This window comes from Benincasa hispida, chromosome 11 (assembly GCF_009727055.1).
Source record: "Benincasa hispida cultivar B227 chromosome 11, ASM972705v1, whole genome shotgun sequence".
NCBI lineage: Eukaryota > Viridiplantae > Streptophyta > Magnoliopsida > Cucurbitales > Cucurbitaceae > Benincasa > Benincasa hispida.
In genome coordinates this window covers 59,168,685-59,186,434 of record NC_052359.1, presented here as the reverse complement: position 1 = coordinate 59,186,434, position 17,750 = coordinate 59,168,685, and the positions used below count along the sequence as shown (strand labels likewise).

Below are 17,750 nucleotides of genomic sequence, written 5' to 3'. Positions count from 1 at the left end.
GCCCTTTCTGACCACCCTCCAGTCCAATACATAACTTCAAGTCCATAACCCTATATGCAATTTCAAGGATATGGCAGCCCCTCCAATAATAAAATACTAAAAATCAATATCTAGACTACTAGACTATATTTTGAAAAAATTTGTATGGGTGACCCAAAAATATCAAACGACCCAGTTTTTTAAAAGAAAATGCCGACCCTTTGCTGACGTCAAATTCGAGTAAAATTACCAAAATATACTCGTGCTCACTTGGACTCACCATGTTGGAGAAGATGTGTAGAGGAGAAGTTGAAGAATCTCACTCTCGTCCACCAGAGGTGGTGTGGTCATACTTGAGAAGTAGACTCACGGAGATGAAGATGTGAAGAAGGAAACAAACTCAATCGAAGAAAAAGGCTCGTGGAGATGAAGATGTGAAAAAGAAAAAATCCAAGAAAAGAGAAGACAACGTGAAAAGGAGGGGAAAAAACAAGTGATCTAGAGAAGAAGAAAGAAAAATAAAAATATATAAAAGGACAATACCATAAATTTACTTGTCTATGAAATCAACAAAAGATCATTTGATGTTTTTTTAACATTTTGATTATTTGACATTTTGGACCTAATTCTTGGATCATCTGTACAATTATTCCCTATATTTGGAGAGAATATTTTGATCTCTCCAGAAGAACCTGTACATGTGAAGTGTCATAAAGAACCCGACAAAGATTATATTATTATTGTAAGCAATTGAGGTGAAAATCAACATTCGTGTGTCAAGAATGATGTAAATGATAATCACATTCAAATAGAATATGTTCAGCGTTTTAGCAACCCATAAAGAAATTATGGGTTAACAAAATGATTTTCTCCTTTCTTTCAATCCAACCGTTTGGCTTCAGGATTCTGTCCAATCAAAAAGCGATCCATATGAAGTTATATCATACTACCAAGTCTAAAGCATAAATGGGGTTGGAACCTAAATGCCGTGCTAGTTATAGAGATCATCTTCATCAGCCCCACCAGCAGAAGCTGCAAATGGGTCGGATGCAGTTGGTGCCAAGCTCTGCTCGAACCTGAACTCAGCCCCAAACCCTCTTGACTGCTGAAGTGTTTGCGCAAATGCCTGGTATTTACGGATGTCGGCATCACTGACACTCCTTCGAGCATACTTCATAGATTCCTCAAAGTGTGCAGCCTTGATCTCAGCCACTTCATCATCAGCATCCTCCTCCATGGCCTCGGGGTTCTCGCTTTTCCTCCTCTCCTTCTCAATGTCCTGCAAAAGAGCATTGATTACAATGATCACTACTGATGGCTTTTGGGAGTGGGGGAGGGGTTGGGCTTCACACATAAAGAAAAGAAAAGAAAGTTCATTTGAAAGTAGGAGAAAAAACCTTCTCAATGTTCTCTCTAATTGCATATTTGCAGGCACGCTGGCAGATTTCTGTAATATCAGCACCACTGAAGCCTTGAGTGTACTTGGCAAGGGCTCTGAGTTCCACATCTTTTGAGATTGGAGATTTCCTCAAGCAAGCCTTGAAAATTTGAAGACGAGATTCTTCGTCAGGAAGAGGAATATAAATCAACTGATCGAGACGTCCAGGACGTAAAAGAGCAGGATCTATAATGTCTGGTCTGTTGGTGGCACCAATGATGAAAACAGTTTTCTTTGCTGACATTCCATCCATTTCTGTAAGAAGTTGGTTCAGTACACGATCAGCAGCACCTCCAGCATCCCCAACACTACTACCTCTCTGCAAGTAATTGACAATGAGAAAGAAAATGTCTAAGAACCCGCCAAAGGGAAATTAAGCTAATATTTGCACATGTAATCACTATTATCCATGTGACTGCTAGGCTATTTCTTCTGTCAAATACGAAAAATGAAAAGATCTTCATCCATAAACAATGAAACGCACTTGGGTAGCAATTGAGTCAAGTTCATCAAAGAACAAGACACAAGGAGCAGACTGGCGGGCCTTGTCAAAGATTTCACGAACATTGGCCTCACTCTCTCCAAACCACATTGTGAGCAACTCTGGGCCCTTGACGCTAATAAAGTTTGCTTGACATTCATTTGCAATGGCCTTTGCCAGAAGAGTCTTTCCACATCCAGGGGGGCCATAGAAAAGAACTCCTTTTGAGGGCGACATCCCAAATTTCTCAAACTTCTCAGGATGTTCAACTGGATATTGCACCGTCTGCATACAAATAAAAAAAAGTCAAAAAATGAACAAATATTATCTCTGTGAAAATAGAAGAGGTTTAGAAGAGTATTGTGCAATACAAAATAATAATGATAATAATAGTAGTATAATTTACCTCTTGAAGCTCTCTCTTAACATTCTCAAGACCTCCAATATCCTCCCATGAAACGTTAGGTACTTCAACAACCTGCTCAACAAAACTCAAGGCATTAGGCTACATCCAGACGGACATTCTGAAGGGTGGTGAAATACTAAGACATCAGCAGCATTGACAGTCGTTTGAACGTGAATAAGTAGTAGTACTACTTACTGTTTCACGGAGGGCTGATGGGTTGCTGGTTCCAAGAGCTGTCTGAAAATGCTCATTTGTAACTGCCATTGAGTTGAGTATCTCAGCATCTATAGAGTCATCTTCCAAGTCAATTACATCCATCTTCTCTCTGATGCATTGAAGAGCAGCCTCAGTACAGAGAGCTGCCAGATCAGCACCAACATAGCCATGTGTATCTTTAGCAATCCTCTCCAAATCAACCTGAATTATACAGAATTCACAGACTTCAATTAACTCTTAGTTATCACCAAAAATGAAAGAAAAATAAAATTATAGGGGAACTGACTTCTTCAGCGAGCTTCATGTTTTTAGTATGAATCCGTAGAACTTCCAGACGCCCAACTTCATCAGGAACGCCAATGTCTATTTCCCTATCAAATCTTCCAAATCTTCTCAAAGCTGGGTCGATGCTGTTGGGTCGATTTGTAGCCCCAATCACAATGACATGAGCACGAGACTTCAGTCCATCCATGAGGGTCAGTAGCTGTGAGACAATCCTTCGCTCAACTTCCCCATTGGTCTTCTCTCTCTTGGGAGCAATTGAATCGATTTCATCAATAAAAATAATAGACGGTGCATTTTTCTCCGCTTCCTCAAAAGCTTTTCTGAGGTTACTTTCACTTTCACCAGCCAACTTTGACATGATCTCTGGTCCATTGATACAGAAGAAAAATGCACCAGTTTCATTTGCAACAGCACGTGCAATCAAAGTCTTCCCAGACCCTGGGGGTCCATACAGCAAAATTCCCTTGGGAGGCTTCACACCAATTGATTTAAACAGCTGTGGATGCCTTAATGGCAGCTCGACCAATTCACGAATCTGAGCCATTTGTTTCCTGACACCACCAACGTCATCATAACCAACTTCATCTAATCTATCCTCATCCTCCCTTTTCACGGGCTCCCCATCACAAAAGATCTCTGTGTCTGGGGCTACCACACAGTATTCAGCTGGATCAGTCTCAATAACCTTGAACTCTACACTCCTCATTCCCCCCCTCACAAGGAAGAGGTCACCTTTCCTCAAAGGGCGATATGCCTCCAAGAAATAGGCTGCAAATAGAAGATAGTTGGACAGTCTTGAAATGATATATTACAATTTTGTGAAGTTAGATATAAACGCAGGCATGCAATTAGTGGATATTCCAAATATGCATCTTAGAGTACTGAAGTACAGATTGAAATCAGAAAGGCCAAGATCATGCATGCTGCATGCATATGCCAAAAATAGATATAACTACGAGATAAATGAAATGCTTGAAGCTCACAAGAGTGTGCTGAAAATTCTTATGCGTATGGGAGAGGAGAAAAGACATAGGATGTCAAACATATGAAACCACATATGTATAATATATGAAGGAAGCTGAACATGGGAAACTTACGTTTCAAATAAGCGTCAAAAAGATTTCCAGTAACCCCTTCAATAGTATCATCCACAGGAAGGATGTGAACACGCTTTCCATACTTAACATCAGCACATTGGTGCACAGAGACAACATCACCAAGCCTAACCCTAAGATTGCTTCTCACGACCTTGTTCATCCTTATTTTAGGTTCATCACATGTATCATCAGCAAGAGCAATACATATCGTGTCTTTCCTCTTTTTACCCTGAATCCAAAATACAATGTAAAAATAAGTATAACTGGGAAATTATAATTGCAGGTCCCTCCCATTAAAATTAGAAAAGGGGGAAAAAACCAATCACAAGTCTCCAACATGTAATTATTTCAGAACCTATTATGAATATTGCAGTGATTGAATAGAAAGACGAGCAATAAGGTGTATTTTTCAGTTCAGAAGATTCCAATACATTATCATAGGATTGACTTAACGTCGTTCTAACTTTTCATCCCAAACCAAGGACATGCAGGACATGATGAAAGAGAGAATCCTGACCTTATGGATTGTGTTCTCTCACTCTAGGTTAGCACCTTAAATTGATTGTTGTACTCAAATTCACTTTGTACAACCAGTATTTAACACATGTCTATTGTGATAACAAGTGTAGGATGCTTGTTCAAGTTCAACAGGTGTGACACCAACCCGTCAGCAACAGGCTTCTTAGGTAGTTTTAACAGGCTTCTAACGTTATAGCATACAGCAAGTCACAAGTCCGTCCCTTTTGTTAATCATAGTGTCACATTTTCATGTATCTAGTGTTTGCTAAATCAGAAGAGTATAAATCTAAAATGCAAATTTAAAACCAGTTAAAGTTTGTATAATGCAGTTAAGCGATCCTAAATCACAGAAAACGTAAAACCTTTAAAATGCATTATATTTTCATTACAATTCTAGAAGCCAAGAAATAGTGATTAATGATGAGAAGACCTAAAAGTTAAAAAGAACAAACGGTAATAATAATTGGCCACATCTTCGAACTCCACACGATTCTTTCAAAACTTCCTCAACTTTTCCAATATATTTAATATTTCCACCATTCTTCAACTTATTTTACGTATCACAGATATCTGCAACTATAGGGAAAGTTTATTATGGCCCACTTACAGATTACTACCTTAGTCCTTGTGTAAAACATTGTGTAAAACATCTAAATTCCAATATCATAGAGCTGAAATGCCGACTTTCACAACCTCTTCGAAAGTGTATCAGATGGAGGACCCCGCGGAGAACCCACAAACAATTAATTGAATTGAAATATATTAAGACTCAACACTCGTATTCACAACTATTAGCAACCTCGAAAAGAACTCGCATAGTCAAATGGAGAAAAAGAAAAAGAACTCTTATGTATATAATATATTTCACTATCTAGAATGAATGTCGAACGGAAACCCAAAAGCCCAAAAGAAACACGCAGAAGAAATAAAATAAAAAAATAAAATTCCCCATCCGGGACGAAAATGGTATATCCGAATCCTCAGGTATTCTACAAACTTAAAACTTCAAAGAATCGAACAGAAATTCCCAAATCCATAAGGGTTATAATCAGAAGAATATACGGTAAATAGCTCTTATCTAATGAGAAACATTAAACTACAAAGAGAACAAGACGGACCTTAATGAGGATCGTATCTCCACGGAAGAGTTGAAGCTTCTCCATGGTATCAGGATGAAGAGCGACCACGGAGTTATCATCGTTGATAGCTTCATCAACAACAAGACGATTTGGGGCCTTCTTCCGCTCCAAAATGGCGGTGCTAAAGTCCCTCTTGGTACCCTTGCTGAAGAAACACAAAACAAACGAAAAATTTCAAGAAGATTGTAAGAACATCATCAGATGGGAAAAGGTAGGATTTGAAAGAGAAGTGAATCGAAGAAGAAAATGCGGATCTGGAAATGGAAAAAGAAAGAAAGAAAGAAAGAAAGAAAGAAATGAAGAAATGGACTTACGAATCAGAGGATTCAGGTTGATTGGCCATAATCGGCAGAAATGGAGGAAGAGGCAAAGAGAATCAAAAGGAGAAAATTTCCGTCGAAGTTGCGACACTGAGAATTTGGGTAAAATCTTCTGACGATTTGCGATATTTGTACCTGAAGAAGACGAGAGATTTCGCCCTTTTTTCTTGTTCGGAAAGAAATGTTTTTTTTTTCCTTTTTCTTTTTTTTTCTTTTTTTTTCTTTTTTGGTTATTTAAAACGTTTTCTTTTCTATCTCCAACCAATTACCAATCCAATTTGAATTATGTTTTCCTTTAATAATCCTTTAAAATAATCTTTTAATATATGTGTGCTATATGTATACGTGGGTACATGTATGTATGTATATATATATTTGTTAGTTTTCATTTTTGCTAATAGAATATTTAAGGATCCGTTTGGCAAATACTTTATCTTTTATTTTTATTTTTGAAAATTAAGTATACTTCCTATCAACTTTTTAGTTTGCAACTCTTGATGGAGGTCATTTATAAAATAGTCAAAACAACAATTCGGTGTGATGTTAGTAAGCAATTCAGGAAGAAGATGAACTTATGTTATACTAGTGTTATGTTCTATATATCACGAGGTCTTCTCATCCTTTCGGGATTATGATCATAATTTTCTTAAGGCTCAATTTCTCTGCCCACACCTCAATTGAACTCTCATGGACCTACTTACTGCCATTCTTGAGTCTGTTTAGGATGAGGTAACACTTCTAATTTCACTTTTTCTTGGATTTCTTCATCGGTACAAAAGGATGTTTCAAATATAGAAAAATGAGTCGTTGTTTACAAATATAACAAAATGTCATTATTTATCAATAGACACTGATAGACATCTATAATGTCTATCAGTGTCTATGGATAGACAATAGCATTTTACTATATATATAGGGTTGGCGAAGAGTGGAGACGAGAAAGGTATCCCCATCCTGTCTCCGACCCGGATCCCGCTCCAATTAGATTTTTAAATATATATATTTTCTCTCTCTATATATATATATTTAACTATTCACCTTTAACCTAGTTTTTAATTTAGCTTAATCTAAGTCCAACTAAAGTATTCAACCTCAAACCAAAGAAAATTTTAGGAAAAGAATTTTTTTTTTTAAAAAAAAAAAAAAAATTCTCATAGGAAACAAAAGGGAAAACATGGAATGGGTACCCGTAGGGATTCATTTCCCTGGCGAAGATGGGCAAAATCCCCCATTGAAGACGGGGATAGGGAACCCTCCCCTGCCCATCTCGGCCCCTTTGTCAACCCTATTTATATATTGAAAATATTTTCAGTAGTTTTATCATTTAAAAAAAAAAACTTTTTTAGAAATTATTTTTTTTTATTTTCAAAATTTAACTTGATTTTTTTAAAAATAAATAGTCAAAAGTAGATAACAAAGTAATAAATTTAAAACTATAATATGTATTTATAGGTTTAATTTTTAAAAACCAAAAGTTATCAATCGAGAACTAATTTTTTAACTAGATTCTAAAAAAAAATCAATTTTAATTTGTTTAAAAGAATTTAATCAATTATGAAAGTAGTTTTTATAACCTTAATTTTCAAAAACTAAAAAAAATCTAAATTTAGAAAGTTATCAAACAGTGTGTCTTTTTCATTTTCATTTTTTTTTATGCAAAATCAAACGAAGTCTTAATAATTGACAATTGATCACCTCCTTTAATATAGTTTCATAGTGATTTGGTGGGTATAAATATCTGGTCAGATGGGTTGATTTTAGTAAGTGAATGTTTAACTAAGATTACGTTTAGTAACCAATTTTTTAAATTAAGTCTATGACTAATTTTACCTCTAAGGCAAACTTTGAAAACTAAAAAAAAGTAACTTTCAAAAAGTTGTTTATATTTTTAGAATTTGGCTAAGAATGACTTAAGAAAGATACAAATCATAAAAATTGATGAAATAAGCTTAATTTTTTTTAAAAAAAAAACAAAAATAAAAGAAAAAAAATCAAATGGTTGTCAAACGGGCTTAAATTGTTCAAAGAAAATTTATAAGGATAACATTTATTGCTATTCTAGAGCCTTCAATAATATATATATTATATGCCAACAAGAGCATAGCCATAGTGTTCATACTATACTAATAAAAATTCTTACCGTCGGTAAAAGAACGAACAAATAAATAAATAAAAACAAAGAAAAAAACTCTTGTATTTAATGTAAGAATTTTTTTTTTCTTTTTACCTATTGTTTATTTGGAATACCAATAAATTTAAATGAATTAATGGGTAAGGTAATTTATGCAAACAAATCAATTATGAGAATTTCTCTTGTAAGGATAATTTTTTGATAATTATAAAATTGGATCTCTATTAAGATTAAAGGTTTTTCCCCCAAGAAATGAAGGGAAAAAAAAAAGATAGGGTCTTGAATTTAAAAGAAATATACAACTAGTCTCAATTCAATGTAATGACAGATTTATTTTTGGATATATACTTTTAGATATTAGAATTACAAAACTATATATAGTTAATTAGTTGAGATTTCTACTATCTACTACCCAAAAAGGGGCAAACTTGATCTGAAACAGATTTGACAAAAAAACAAAAATGAAAACTACCAGTTTAGACCTTGAAAAGTAGGGGAGAGGAAAAAAGAACAAATACATAGATATAAATGGTAACTAATCAGAAGATGACTTGACTTTGGTTTCTGAGGAAGGATGCTTTTGGAAATAAAAGGTTAAATTATCAAAAATACCTTTGAATGTGGTTGATTTAAATTATATTTCTAAACTTCTAAGGAATCTGTTTGGTATAATGTTTTAGAGATGACTGAAAATAAAAAAGTTGTATATAAATGAGATGTGTAAAAATAGGATGTTTGAAAATCAAAGATATTGTGTTTGGATGAGAAATGCTATCAAATTTTATGAACAAAAATTATGTTTATATTTAATTTATGAAATTAACCCTGACAATCTTATATAAATTTAATAGATTAATTAATTAAATAATAAATATCATCTAATATATTTATTAAAAATAATTAATTAAAGTAATAATTTTATTATAAATATCGGAAAATTAAATAATTTATCATTAAGAATAGCCAATTAATATATTTAATGAATGGCATAATAGTTATAATCTAATACTTGTCATTTTTAATTAATTAAGTTCAATATTAGTAATTTTAATTTTAATAAATAATATTATATATATATATATTAGTAAACAATATATTATATAAAAAGGTGACAAGATAGATAAAAATTTGTTTGTTCCACGTTTTCGCAGAGTTGAAGCCTAATTAGTTGGACTTGGGCTTGATTGATCTATGGGTATGGTCTTTGGGCCCAATTAGTTTAGATTTGACATTTGGGTCAAATTCAGTCAATTTTTGGGTTTAGTTGGACTTTAACTCAAATAATAATATCACATTGGTCAAATTAATATTCAATGGTTATGATAAAACCACTCAAATTTCTCTTTCAATAAATGTCTATTTTCGAGATTTATGCACACATATGGTGAATGAATCTCGAAAAAATATAAAGTTGGAATCGAAATTCAAATATATTTGTTCTTGAATTTGAACTATAAATTTAATACATAAATTTAACTCGAATTTGGGATAAAATTTGGAATATGACCAAATTTTAATTTGAGATTTTATTCTTAATTTAATTTGACTTGAGGATAAAAGTGTAATGCCCCAATTTGTTTTGTAATTAAGCTTTAATTTATTTTGTAATTAAGCCTTAATTTGTGTTGGACTACTTGAATAAATCAGGATTAGAGATTTATGTATTTGGTTAAGATACATCCAATCTAATTATTAGAAATTAATTAAATTTTAATTTGACTTGCATTTGAAAATTTGACTATTTATGAAATTTGTTTGTTGGAAGATTTAAAAGAAAATATATTTATATGTATATATATTTTTGGAAGAGGAATGGGGAATTTGAAATTTTAAAAGGGAAAGGAAAAAGGTTGAGTTATATTTATATTTATACATGTGGGAAGGTAAAAGAAAAAGAAAAATAGAATTTATTTTCTCTCTCTTTCCTCAGCCGTGCGGCCACTCTAGCGCTGTTGAAGCCAGTCATCGTCGCCACGAAGAGCTGCCGCTTTTCCAGTTCTTTCAGCGCCCCAACAGGTCGCGTCTTCAGCCACACCGCCGAGGATCCGTTCAGCCGGTTTAAGTCGCCCACCTTTGCGCGTCGTCGTTCACGGATCTGAAGCCGGCGTGGGTTTCTGTCATCAGCCGTCTCCTCCATTTGGCGTTCGCAGGACAGCGTTGCCCAAGCCGTTTGGCACCTTCACGCATGGGCTTCCGGCTGCGACCCGAGGTTGCCATTCGGCCACTCCCTGCAAATCCGTTTCTGCTGCCGCGCCTCGCCAACAACCGTTGTTCAGCCACGTGTCGTTGTTAGCCGCCACTGCCGGTTCTTGTCAAAATTTTAAGTTTGGGTAGGAGTGGTTTGTTTTGGCCAAGAATTGAGTTTTTCAAGATTTTTAGGGTGTCACTTTGTGTTGGAAGCTTTTGGGGTCGCTATCAAGGAAGAGACTCTTTTTTCGACGAAAATTTTTTGGAGTTGGGTAAGTTTGTATAAATTGGTTGGTTATCCTTTGGACTTAGACCCCGAGAATTTATTTAAACTTGGGTTCATTTTTTAGGCCATAGTTGCTAAACTAAACTTATGGTTAATGTCATAGGACTGATTTGAGTTTTATCCAAGGATTTTAAGGAATTATTTGCATGGACTTTTGTGACCAAGTTGAGGTAAGTGGTACTATTACCGGTGCCTTCGTGCCAAGTGACCAAAATTAGAGTTATAAAGTTAATTAATGGACTCTAGAAGCATGATTTTGTAGTTATGATATACTTGTTGCATGAAAGTTGTGAGTATTATGAGCATGTTTGAATTTCTAATCAGTATTGAAATTATGTATGTGATGTATGATTAAACCAATAGTGCAGTTTATCTCTCGCCTTGACGCATGTTCTATTTCAGAGGATCGACGGGTCTAGTTTCATGTTTGACGGTGTGCCTATGGGCCCCTAGACATGCGTGAATCGACAGGTTCACGTTCATATTATTTTTTTCATGTTTGACGGTGTGTCATTAGGCCATTAGACATGCAAGTCAAGGCAAGACGGTACGTCTTTGGTTTCTTTTCATCATTTAAAATCGATATAGTTGTTTGAGCCACGGGCCATCATTCTCTGCTTGTGGATTCATAGCCTGATCCCGTTAATGGGGATCACTTACTGAGTATTTTATACTCAACCTTTATCTTTATTTTTTTTCAGGTAAGGACAAGGAAACTCGGGCGACTGACAAGAGGAATCCGTGACAGTGCCAAAGGAACTAGAATTGCTTCCGCATTTGAACCTTTATGTTTTCTCATGTTTTTATTTTATTATATTTATGATTTTTTTCTTTATTATTTACTTCATATTAAAAGGTACCCGGGTCGAAGGATTTAAGATCTTGAGCTAATGGCAGAACAGTTTATTATACATTTAAGCAGTCCAAAATCATGTTATTTATTTTATTTTCCTCATTGTGAATATATGCATGCATGCAGTAACGACTCCTTTTTTAGTAGTCCTAGGAAGTGGGGTTGTTACTTACAGTTGGTATCAGAGCCTGTGTTTTAGTAGTCCAAGTGGGGTTGTTCCTTTTGGCCTATAACGGACTCTTCGTCGTCCCCAGGTATGTCCCTTATGAAAAGTATCTAGGATAATATGCACCCAAGTATGTAGCATTTATGATTGCATTTGATGTATTTTACAAGTAAGGAAAGTAGCTAAGGGGTGGTTCCGAAAAACTGTCAGGAAATGGTTCGTGTTAGGGGAAGAGGCAGTCATAGGGTTACCAGAAGGGGGCACATTCCTGAAGAGTAGAATCCGACAGTTCAGGATCAAGATCCTCATGATGAGGATCCACAAATTCAAGATGCACAAGTTTAGGATCCTCCGGTACCAGAGGATTCCTTGCCGCCTAGAGACCTCTCAGGGTCAGGGTGGCAGCGAACCCAAACACGAAGTAGAGCCCAGCACACGGCCACGCCACCACAGACACAGGCCACCCCAGTCGTTCCATCAGAGTTTACCGATTGGGCACCACTATTGGGGAAGCAGTTACATCAACTGTGTTGAATAAAGTGAAGGACATGTTGGATGAACGACTAGCCCGATTTGCCCAATTCCAACAGACACCACCACCACAGAATCAGATGTCGTAAGTCCAGACTCAGAACAGACCCAAAACCAAAGCATGTTAGGCCTTTCGGTGGAGGCTAAGCATTTGCGAGATTTCAGAAAGTACAACCCCAACACCTTCAATGGGTCACTAAAAGGCTTTACTAATGCAGAGTTATGGATATCCACGATTGAAACGATCTTTCGTTATATGAAATGTCCAGAAGATTAGAAAGTGTAATGTGTCGTTTTCATGCTTACTGACAAAGTAAAAATTTGGTGGTAGTCGGTAGAAAGGATGTTGGGTATGGGAGGGAAACCGGTGACATGGGAGCAGTTTGAGGAGCGTTTTTATGCGAAGTACTTCTCTACCAACTTGAGGTACAATAAGCATAAGAAGTTCTTGGAGCTGAGGCAGGGACACGGATCAATGGAGGAGTATGACCAGGAGTTTGACACCCTATCCTATTTTGCCCCAGAGTTGGTCGCCACGTAAGCTATGAAGGCATAAAGGTTCGTTCAAGGCCTAAAGAACCGTATACGAGGTATTGTGCAAGCCTTCAAACCGACCACTCATGTTGAGGCACTTCGCTTGGCAGCTGAGGTGGACCCACAATCGGGAGACGAGCATTCACGGGCATTTGGGGCGGGACCTTCCTCAGGTCAAAAGAGAAAGGCAAATCAGAAGGCTTTCGAGCCTCACCCCCATCAGAAGATTCAAAGCTCAGAAAGACTGCATCGACACTTTAAGCAGCAGGCTGCTGAGGCAGGTATGGTAAAAAGAAATCGGTCGGTGTGTAGCTCATGTGGAAGACGCTACTGGGGACGATGTTTGGCAGGCACCAGGGTTTGTTTTCATTGCAAGCAAGAAGGGCACTCAATAGATAGATGCCCTATTAGAAGCACGTTCGATTACGGGAACTAGTTTGTAGGCCATGAACAGAGAAGGGGGTAGGCCTCAGCATCAACAAGGTCGTGTATACTCAACCACCCGGCAGGAAGCCGAGAAAGCAGGCATTGTTGTGACAAGTACGCTCCCAATCTTGGGACACTTTGCGCTGGTATTGTTTGATTCTAGTTCATCCCATTCGTTTATATCATTGTTATTTGTTAAGCATGCCATGTTAGAATTAGAGCCCTTGTACTATGTATTTTCGGTATCCACTCCGTCTAGAGAAATTATGTTAGCAAAGGAGAAGATAAAAACATGTCAGATTGAAGTAGCGAGTCATACACTAGATGTGACTTTAATAATCTTGGACATGTAGAATTTTGATGTGGTTTTGGGCATGGATTAGCTAGCTGCTAATCATGCCAGTATAGATTGCTCTTGCAAGGAGGTGATTTTTAGCCCTCCCACGAGAGCCAACTTTAAATTTAAAGAGGCAGGGACCCTGGTCCTGCTCAAAGTAATTTCTGCTATGAAAGCCCAGTGGTTGCTTAACCAGGGTACCTGGAGTATCTTGGCTAGTGTCGTTGACACTTGAGAGCTTGAGGTCTCCTTGACTTTGGAACCAGTGGTACGAGACTACCTGGATGTCTTTCCAGAGGATTTCCCAGGTCTGCTGCCGCATCGAGAGATATATTTTGCTATGGAGTTGGAGCCAGACACAACTCCTATCTCGAAAGCTCCGTACAGAATGGCTCCAGCAGAACTGAAGGAGCTTAAGGTTCAGTTGCAAGAGTTGTTGGATAAGGGTTTCATCTACCCTAGTGTATCCCCTTGGGTTGCACCAATACTTTTTGTGAAAAAGAAAGATGGGCCGTTACGTCTTTGCATTGACTACAGGGAATTAAATAAGGTGACTAAAAAAAACAAGTATCCGCTTCCCAGGATTGACGACTTGTTTGACCAGTTGCAAGGAGCTACAATGTTTTCTAAGATTGATCTTCAGTCGGGATATCATCAGTTGAAGATAAAGGACAGTGATATTCCTAAGACAACCTTTCTTTCGAGGTATAGGCAGTATGAGTTCATCGTGATGTCATTTGGGTTGACGAATGCTCCTGTAGTATTCATGGACCTGATGAATAGGGTGTTTAAGGAATTTCTTGACACCTTTGTGATAGTCTTCATAGATGACATTTTGGTCTATTCCAAGACAGAGGTAGAACACGAGGAGCATTTACGAAAGGTTCTAGAGACCTTAAGGGTGCAAAAGTTATATTCTAAGTTTTCCAAGTGCTAGTTTTGGTTAAAGCATGTGTCCTTTCTAGGGCATGTGGTATCCAAGGAAGGTGTATCTGTTGACCCTGCAAAGATTGAGGTAGTCACGAGTTGGCCTCATCCAACCACAGTCGAAGAAGTACGCAGTTTCTTGGGGTTGGCGGGTTATTATCGTCATTTTGTGAAGGACTTTTCTCGTATAGTCACCCTTCTGACCCAGTTGACCAAAAAAGGAGCTTCCTTTATTTGGAATAAGTCTTGTGAGGATAGTTTCTAGGATCTCAAGCAAAGGTTGGTTACTGCCCCAATTCTCACTGTACCAAATGAAATGGGTGGTTTTGTTATTTACAGTGACGCCTGCAAGAGAGGGTTGGGGTGCGTATTGATATAGCAACGTAAGGTAGTTGCTTATGCCTCTCGTCAGTTAAAAAACCATGAACTGAACTATCCCACACATGATTTGGAATTGGCAGTCGTGGTTTTTTACTTTAAAAATCTGGAGGCACTACTTGTATGGTGAGAAGATACAGATTTTCACCGACCACAAGAGTTTAAAATAATTCTTCACTCAGAAGGAGTTAAACATGAGGTAGCGTAGGTGGTTGAAGCTAGTGAAGGACTATGATTGTGAGATTCTATACCACCCAGGGAAGGTAAATGTTGTAGCGGATGCTCTAAGTAGGAAGTTAGCCCATTCAGCAGCCCTTATCACCAGACAGACCCAGTTATGTAAGGACTTGGAGCGGGCCAAGATAGCAGTGGTGGTAGGGAAGGTCTTTGCGCAATTAGCACAGTTATTGGTACAACCAAATTTGAAGCAGAGAATTATTGATGCTCAACGCAGTGATCCTTACCTAGTTGAGGTAGCGTAATAAGTGAAGGTAGGGTAGGGTGGTGAGTTCACCTTGTCTGCAGATAATGGTCTTACTTTCCGGAGACGCTTATGTGTACCAACAGACAGTGACCTCAAGAATGATCTGTTATGGTAGGCTCATAACTCCCCATTTTCAATATATCCTGGCAGTATCAAAATGTACCAGGACCTAAAACATTGTTACTAATAGAATAACATGAAAGTGGAGATAGCAGAGTTTGTCAGTAAGTGCTTGGTGTGTCAATAGGTGAAGGCCCCAAGACAAAAGCCAACAGGCTTGTTGCAACCTTTGAGCGTACCATAGTGGAAATGGGAGAATGTCTCGATGCACTTCATTGTGGGATTGTCACGAATCGCGAAGGGTTTTACAGTAATTTGAGTTATAGTGGACAGAATCACCAAGCTAGTGTTGGATTTTATGTCCTAAAACTCGTAGTTTGTAATATCATATTCTTGTTCAATAAAATAGTTATTGAAAATCTTTAGTAAATTTAAATTCTATATTCATGAATCCAATAAACTAAGGTTCTGAGGCTATTAAGTTTAAGTTTGAACTTTATATAATGACATAAATGTGGATCAAGTTCAAATATATATAGCCAAAATGGTCTATAATATATGAATAAGGTTGGACGCCTTATTCTGGGGACACTATGGATGCAACCCATTTTGTAGTTAGTACAAACGATGTGATCCTAAACCGATCATGTGGAGACATGAAAATGGGGGCATCCTATGTAAAGAGTTTACATAAGACTGAACCATAAAATAGTCACTTTTACGTTCTAAATGTCGTTTAATGTATAAAACTGACTATTTCGTTAATTAATGACCTAGGTAACTTAATCTTAATCCTGAGATAACTATGAACTCTTGTTCACTCGGAATTATCCTTAGATCTGTATAGGTGAGGGCAGCTCATTATCGCTGACCCAATAAACCTCCTATTTTAGGGGTAAGATCAGGTGGATAGTTGGGAACATAGGGTGTAGGATGGAATTCACTCCTACCCGTTATAGGGATAGTAGATAGGTTGTTCCCTTCAGTATTTAATCCAGGTCTTGAACAAGGGGCCCACTCTCTCATTGGCCCGAAAGGGGTTCAGTTTATAGGTTGGACTTTAAATCAATTGTTCATTAGAGGATCAATGGAACTTAAGGAATAAGATGTAGTCTCGGGGGTAAAATGGGTTTTATGACCCAACCGAGATTACGAACAACCTGTGAAGGATTAACTTGCTAATCATGGTTATATCAAATGGACACAAATATATCTATAGTGAAGGGAGTGCAAATACGGGACTATAGTGGAATGACTCGTTAGTTAATGAATGTTGATTAGCTTTGTCTAAAGAGTTTAGCCAGCTAATCTCGGATCGTTGGAGCCCATGATCTATAGTTCCATTAGGTTCCCCTACTAGCTCATATGAAATAAACTTAAAACAGAATAATAGAATAATTCGAATTGTTCGAATTAGGTGAAGAGAGAGAAATCGACAAGTATATGTGATATAGTGGTCGGTTTTTTCAATTTAGAGATACAGCTTTAATATTTAAATGTGATTTAAATATCAAGAATATGAATATGTTCATATTTGGAAGCTCGGAAATAATAGAAATGGTCAAAAATGTAAAAAGTCAAAGAGTTGACTTTTGACTTTGAAAAGTCAAACTTTGACCGACCTTATATTCAAATGTGATTTGAATTTCGAGAAAATGAATGCAGATTCATGCTCGGAAGATCAAAATTAGTCAACACGGAAAAAATCATAAAAAGTCAAAATGTTGACTTTTGGTCAAAGTTTGACTTTGACCAAATGACTATTTTGCCAGACTAAAGTTAGTGGGAAAATCCAAACTTTTGTTGGATAATTCCACTAAAAAAATAGTGGGCTAGGTGTTGGCTTATAGTGGAGACATTAAGCCCACTAAGATAGTGGATTCTAAGTGTTGGGATTTTATGAAGTTATTTCATGTAATTGTGCATGACCCTTTTTTATAAATATGGGCTTGTATTCTTGGATTAAAAACTTTTGGATTTTTGCAAAAATAGTTTTCTAAAATTGGGCTAAAAAAAAAACCCAAACCCAACCAAAATCCCTTCTTCTATTTCCATCTTTTTTCTCTTTCGCGTTCTTCATCCATCGGGTCCCACAACCCGGTTCTGAATCTAGAGAATAGTAGATCAGCTCTAGTGGTGGTCCATTCGTGTTCAAGTGGAGATAGACGAGTTTCGGGAGCTTCAAAGGTATTATTTCAAAATAACCCTAATTAATTCTTTTAGGGTTGCATGTTTATTTTTGGGCAATTAGAGTAAAATTGATTCTCTTTTATGCTGCGCATAACCGATTTTCCATCATGTGGTATCAGAGCGTGTTATAATTTTACTCAATTGCATGTGGTGGGTATCAATTTATTAGAATAAAATTGAGATTGAAAACTAAAATGGTTTTTAGGTTTTGGCAATTAAATTAATTTTTTTTTGTAGTATTAATTTGTAATTGCTCACATGTTTATGAGCATTAACGTGTGAAAAAGGGTATGTAAATTTTCTAGAGTCATTAGAGTTGAAATTAGGGTGTAATTACTCGGTTCCGGAAAAGAGGATAGCTCCAAAATAAAGGAAAAAAA

The 17,750-nt window shown here is 36.8% G+C and overlaps 1 protein-coding gene across 1 annotated transcript; it reads right to left on the bottom strand.

Annotated features, from left to right (window-relative positions):
• Positions 1-690: 690 nt before the first annotated feature.
• LOC120091002 (cell division cycle protein 48 homolog) lies at positions 691-6,074 on the bottom strand. The gene is made up of 9 exons (XM_039048767.1): positions 5,875-6,074; positions 5,540-5,705; positions 3,903-4,131; positions 2,807-3,573; positions 2,500-2,721; positions 2,305-2,376; positions 1,902-2,183; positions 1,377-1,736; positions 691-1,258 (listed from the first exon to the last, which is right to left on the bottom strand). The coding sequence occupies exons 1-9, from the start codon at positions 5,901-5,903 to the stop codon at positions 971-973; spliced, it is 2,415 nt and encodes an 804-aa protein (XP_038904695.1). The 5' UTR covers positions 5,904-6,074; the 3' UTR covers positions 691-970.
• Positions 6,075-17,750: the final 11,676 nt, after the last annotated feature.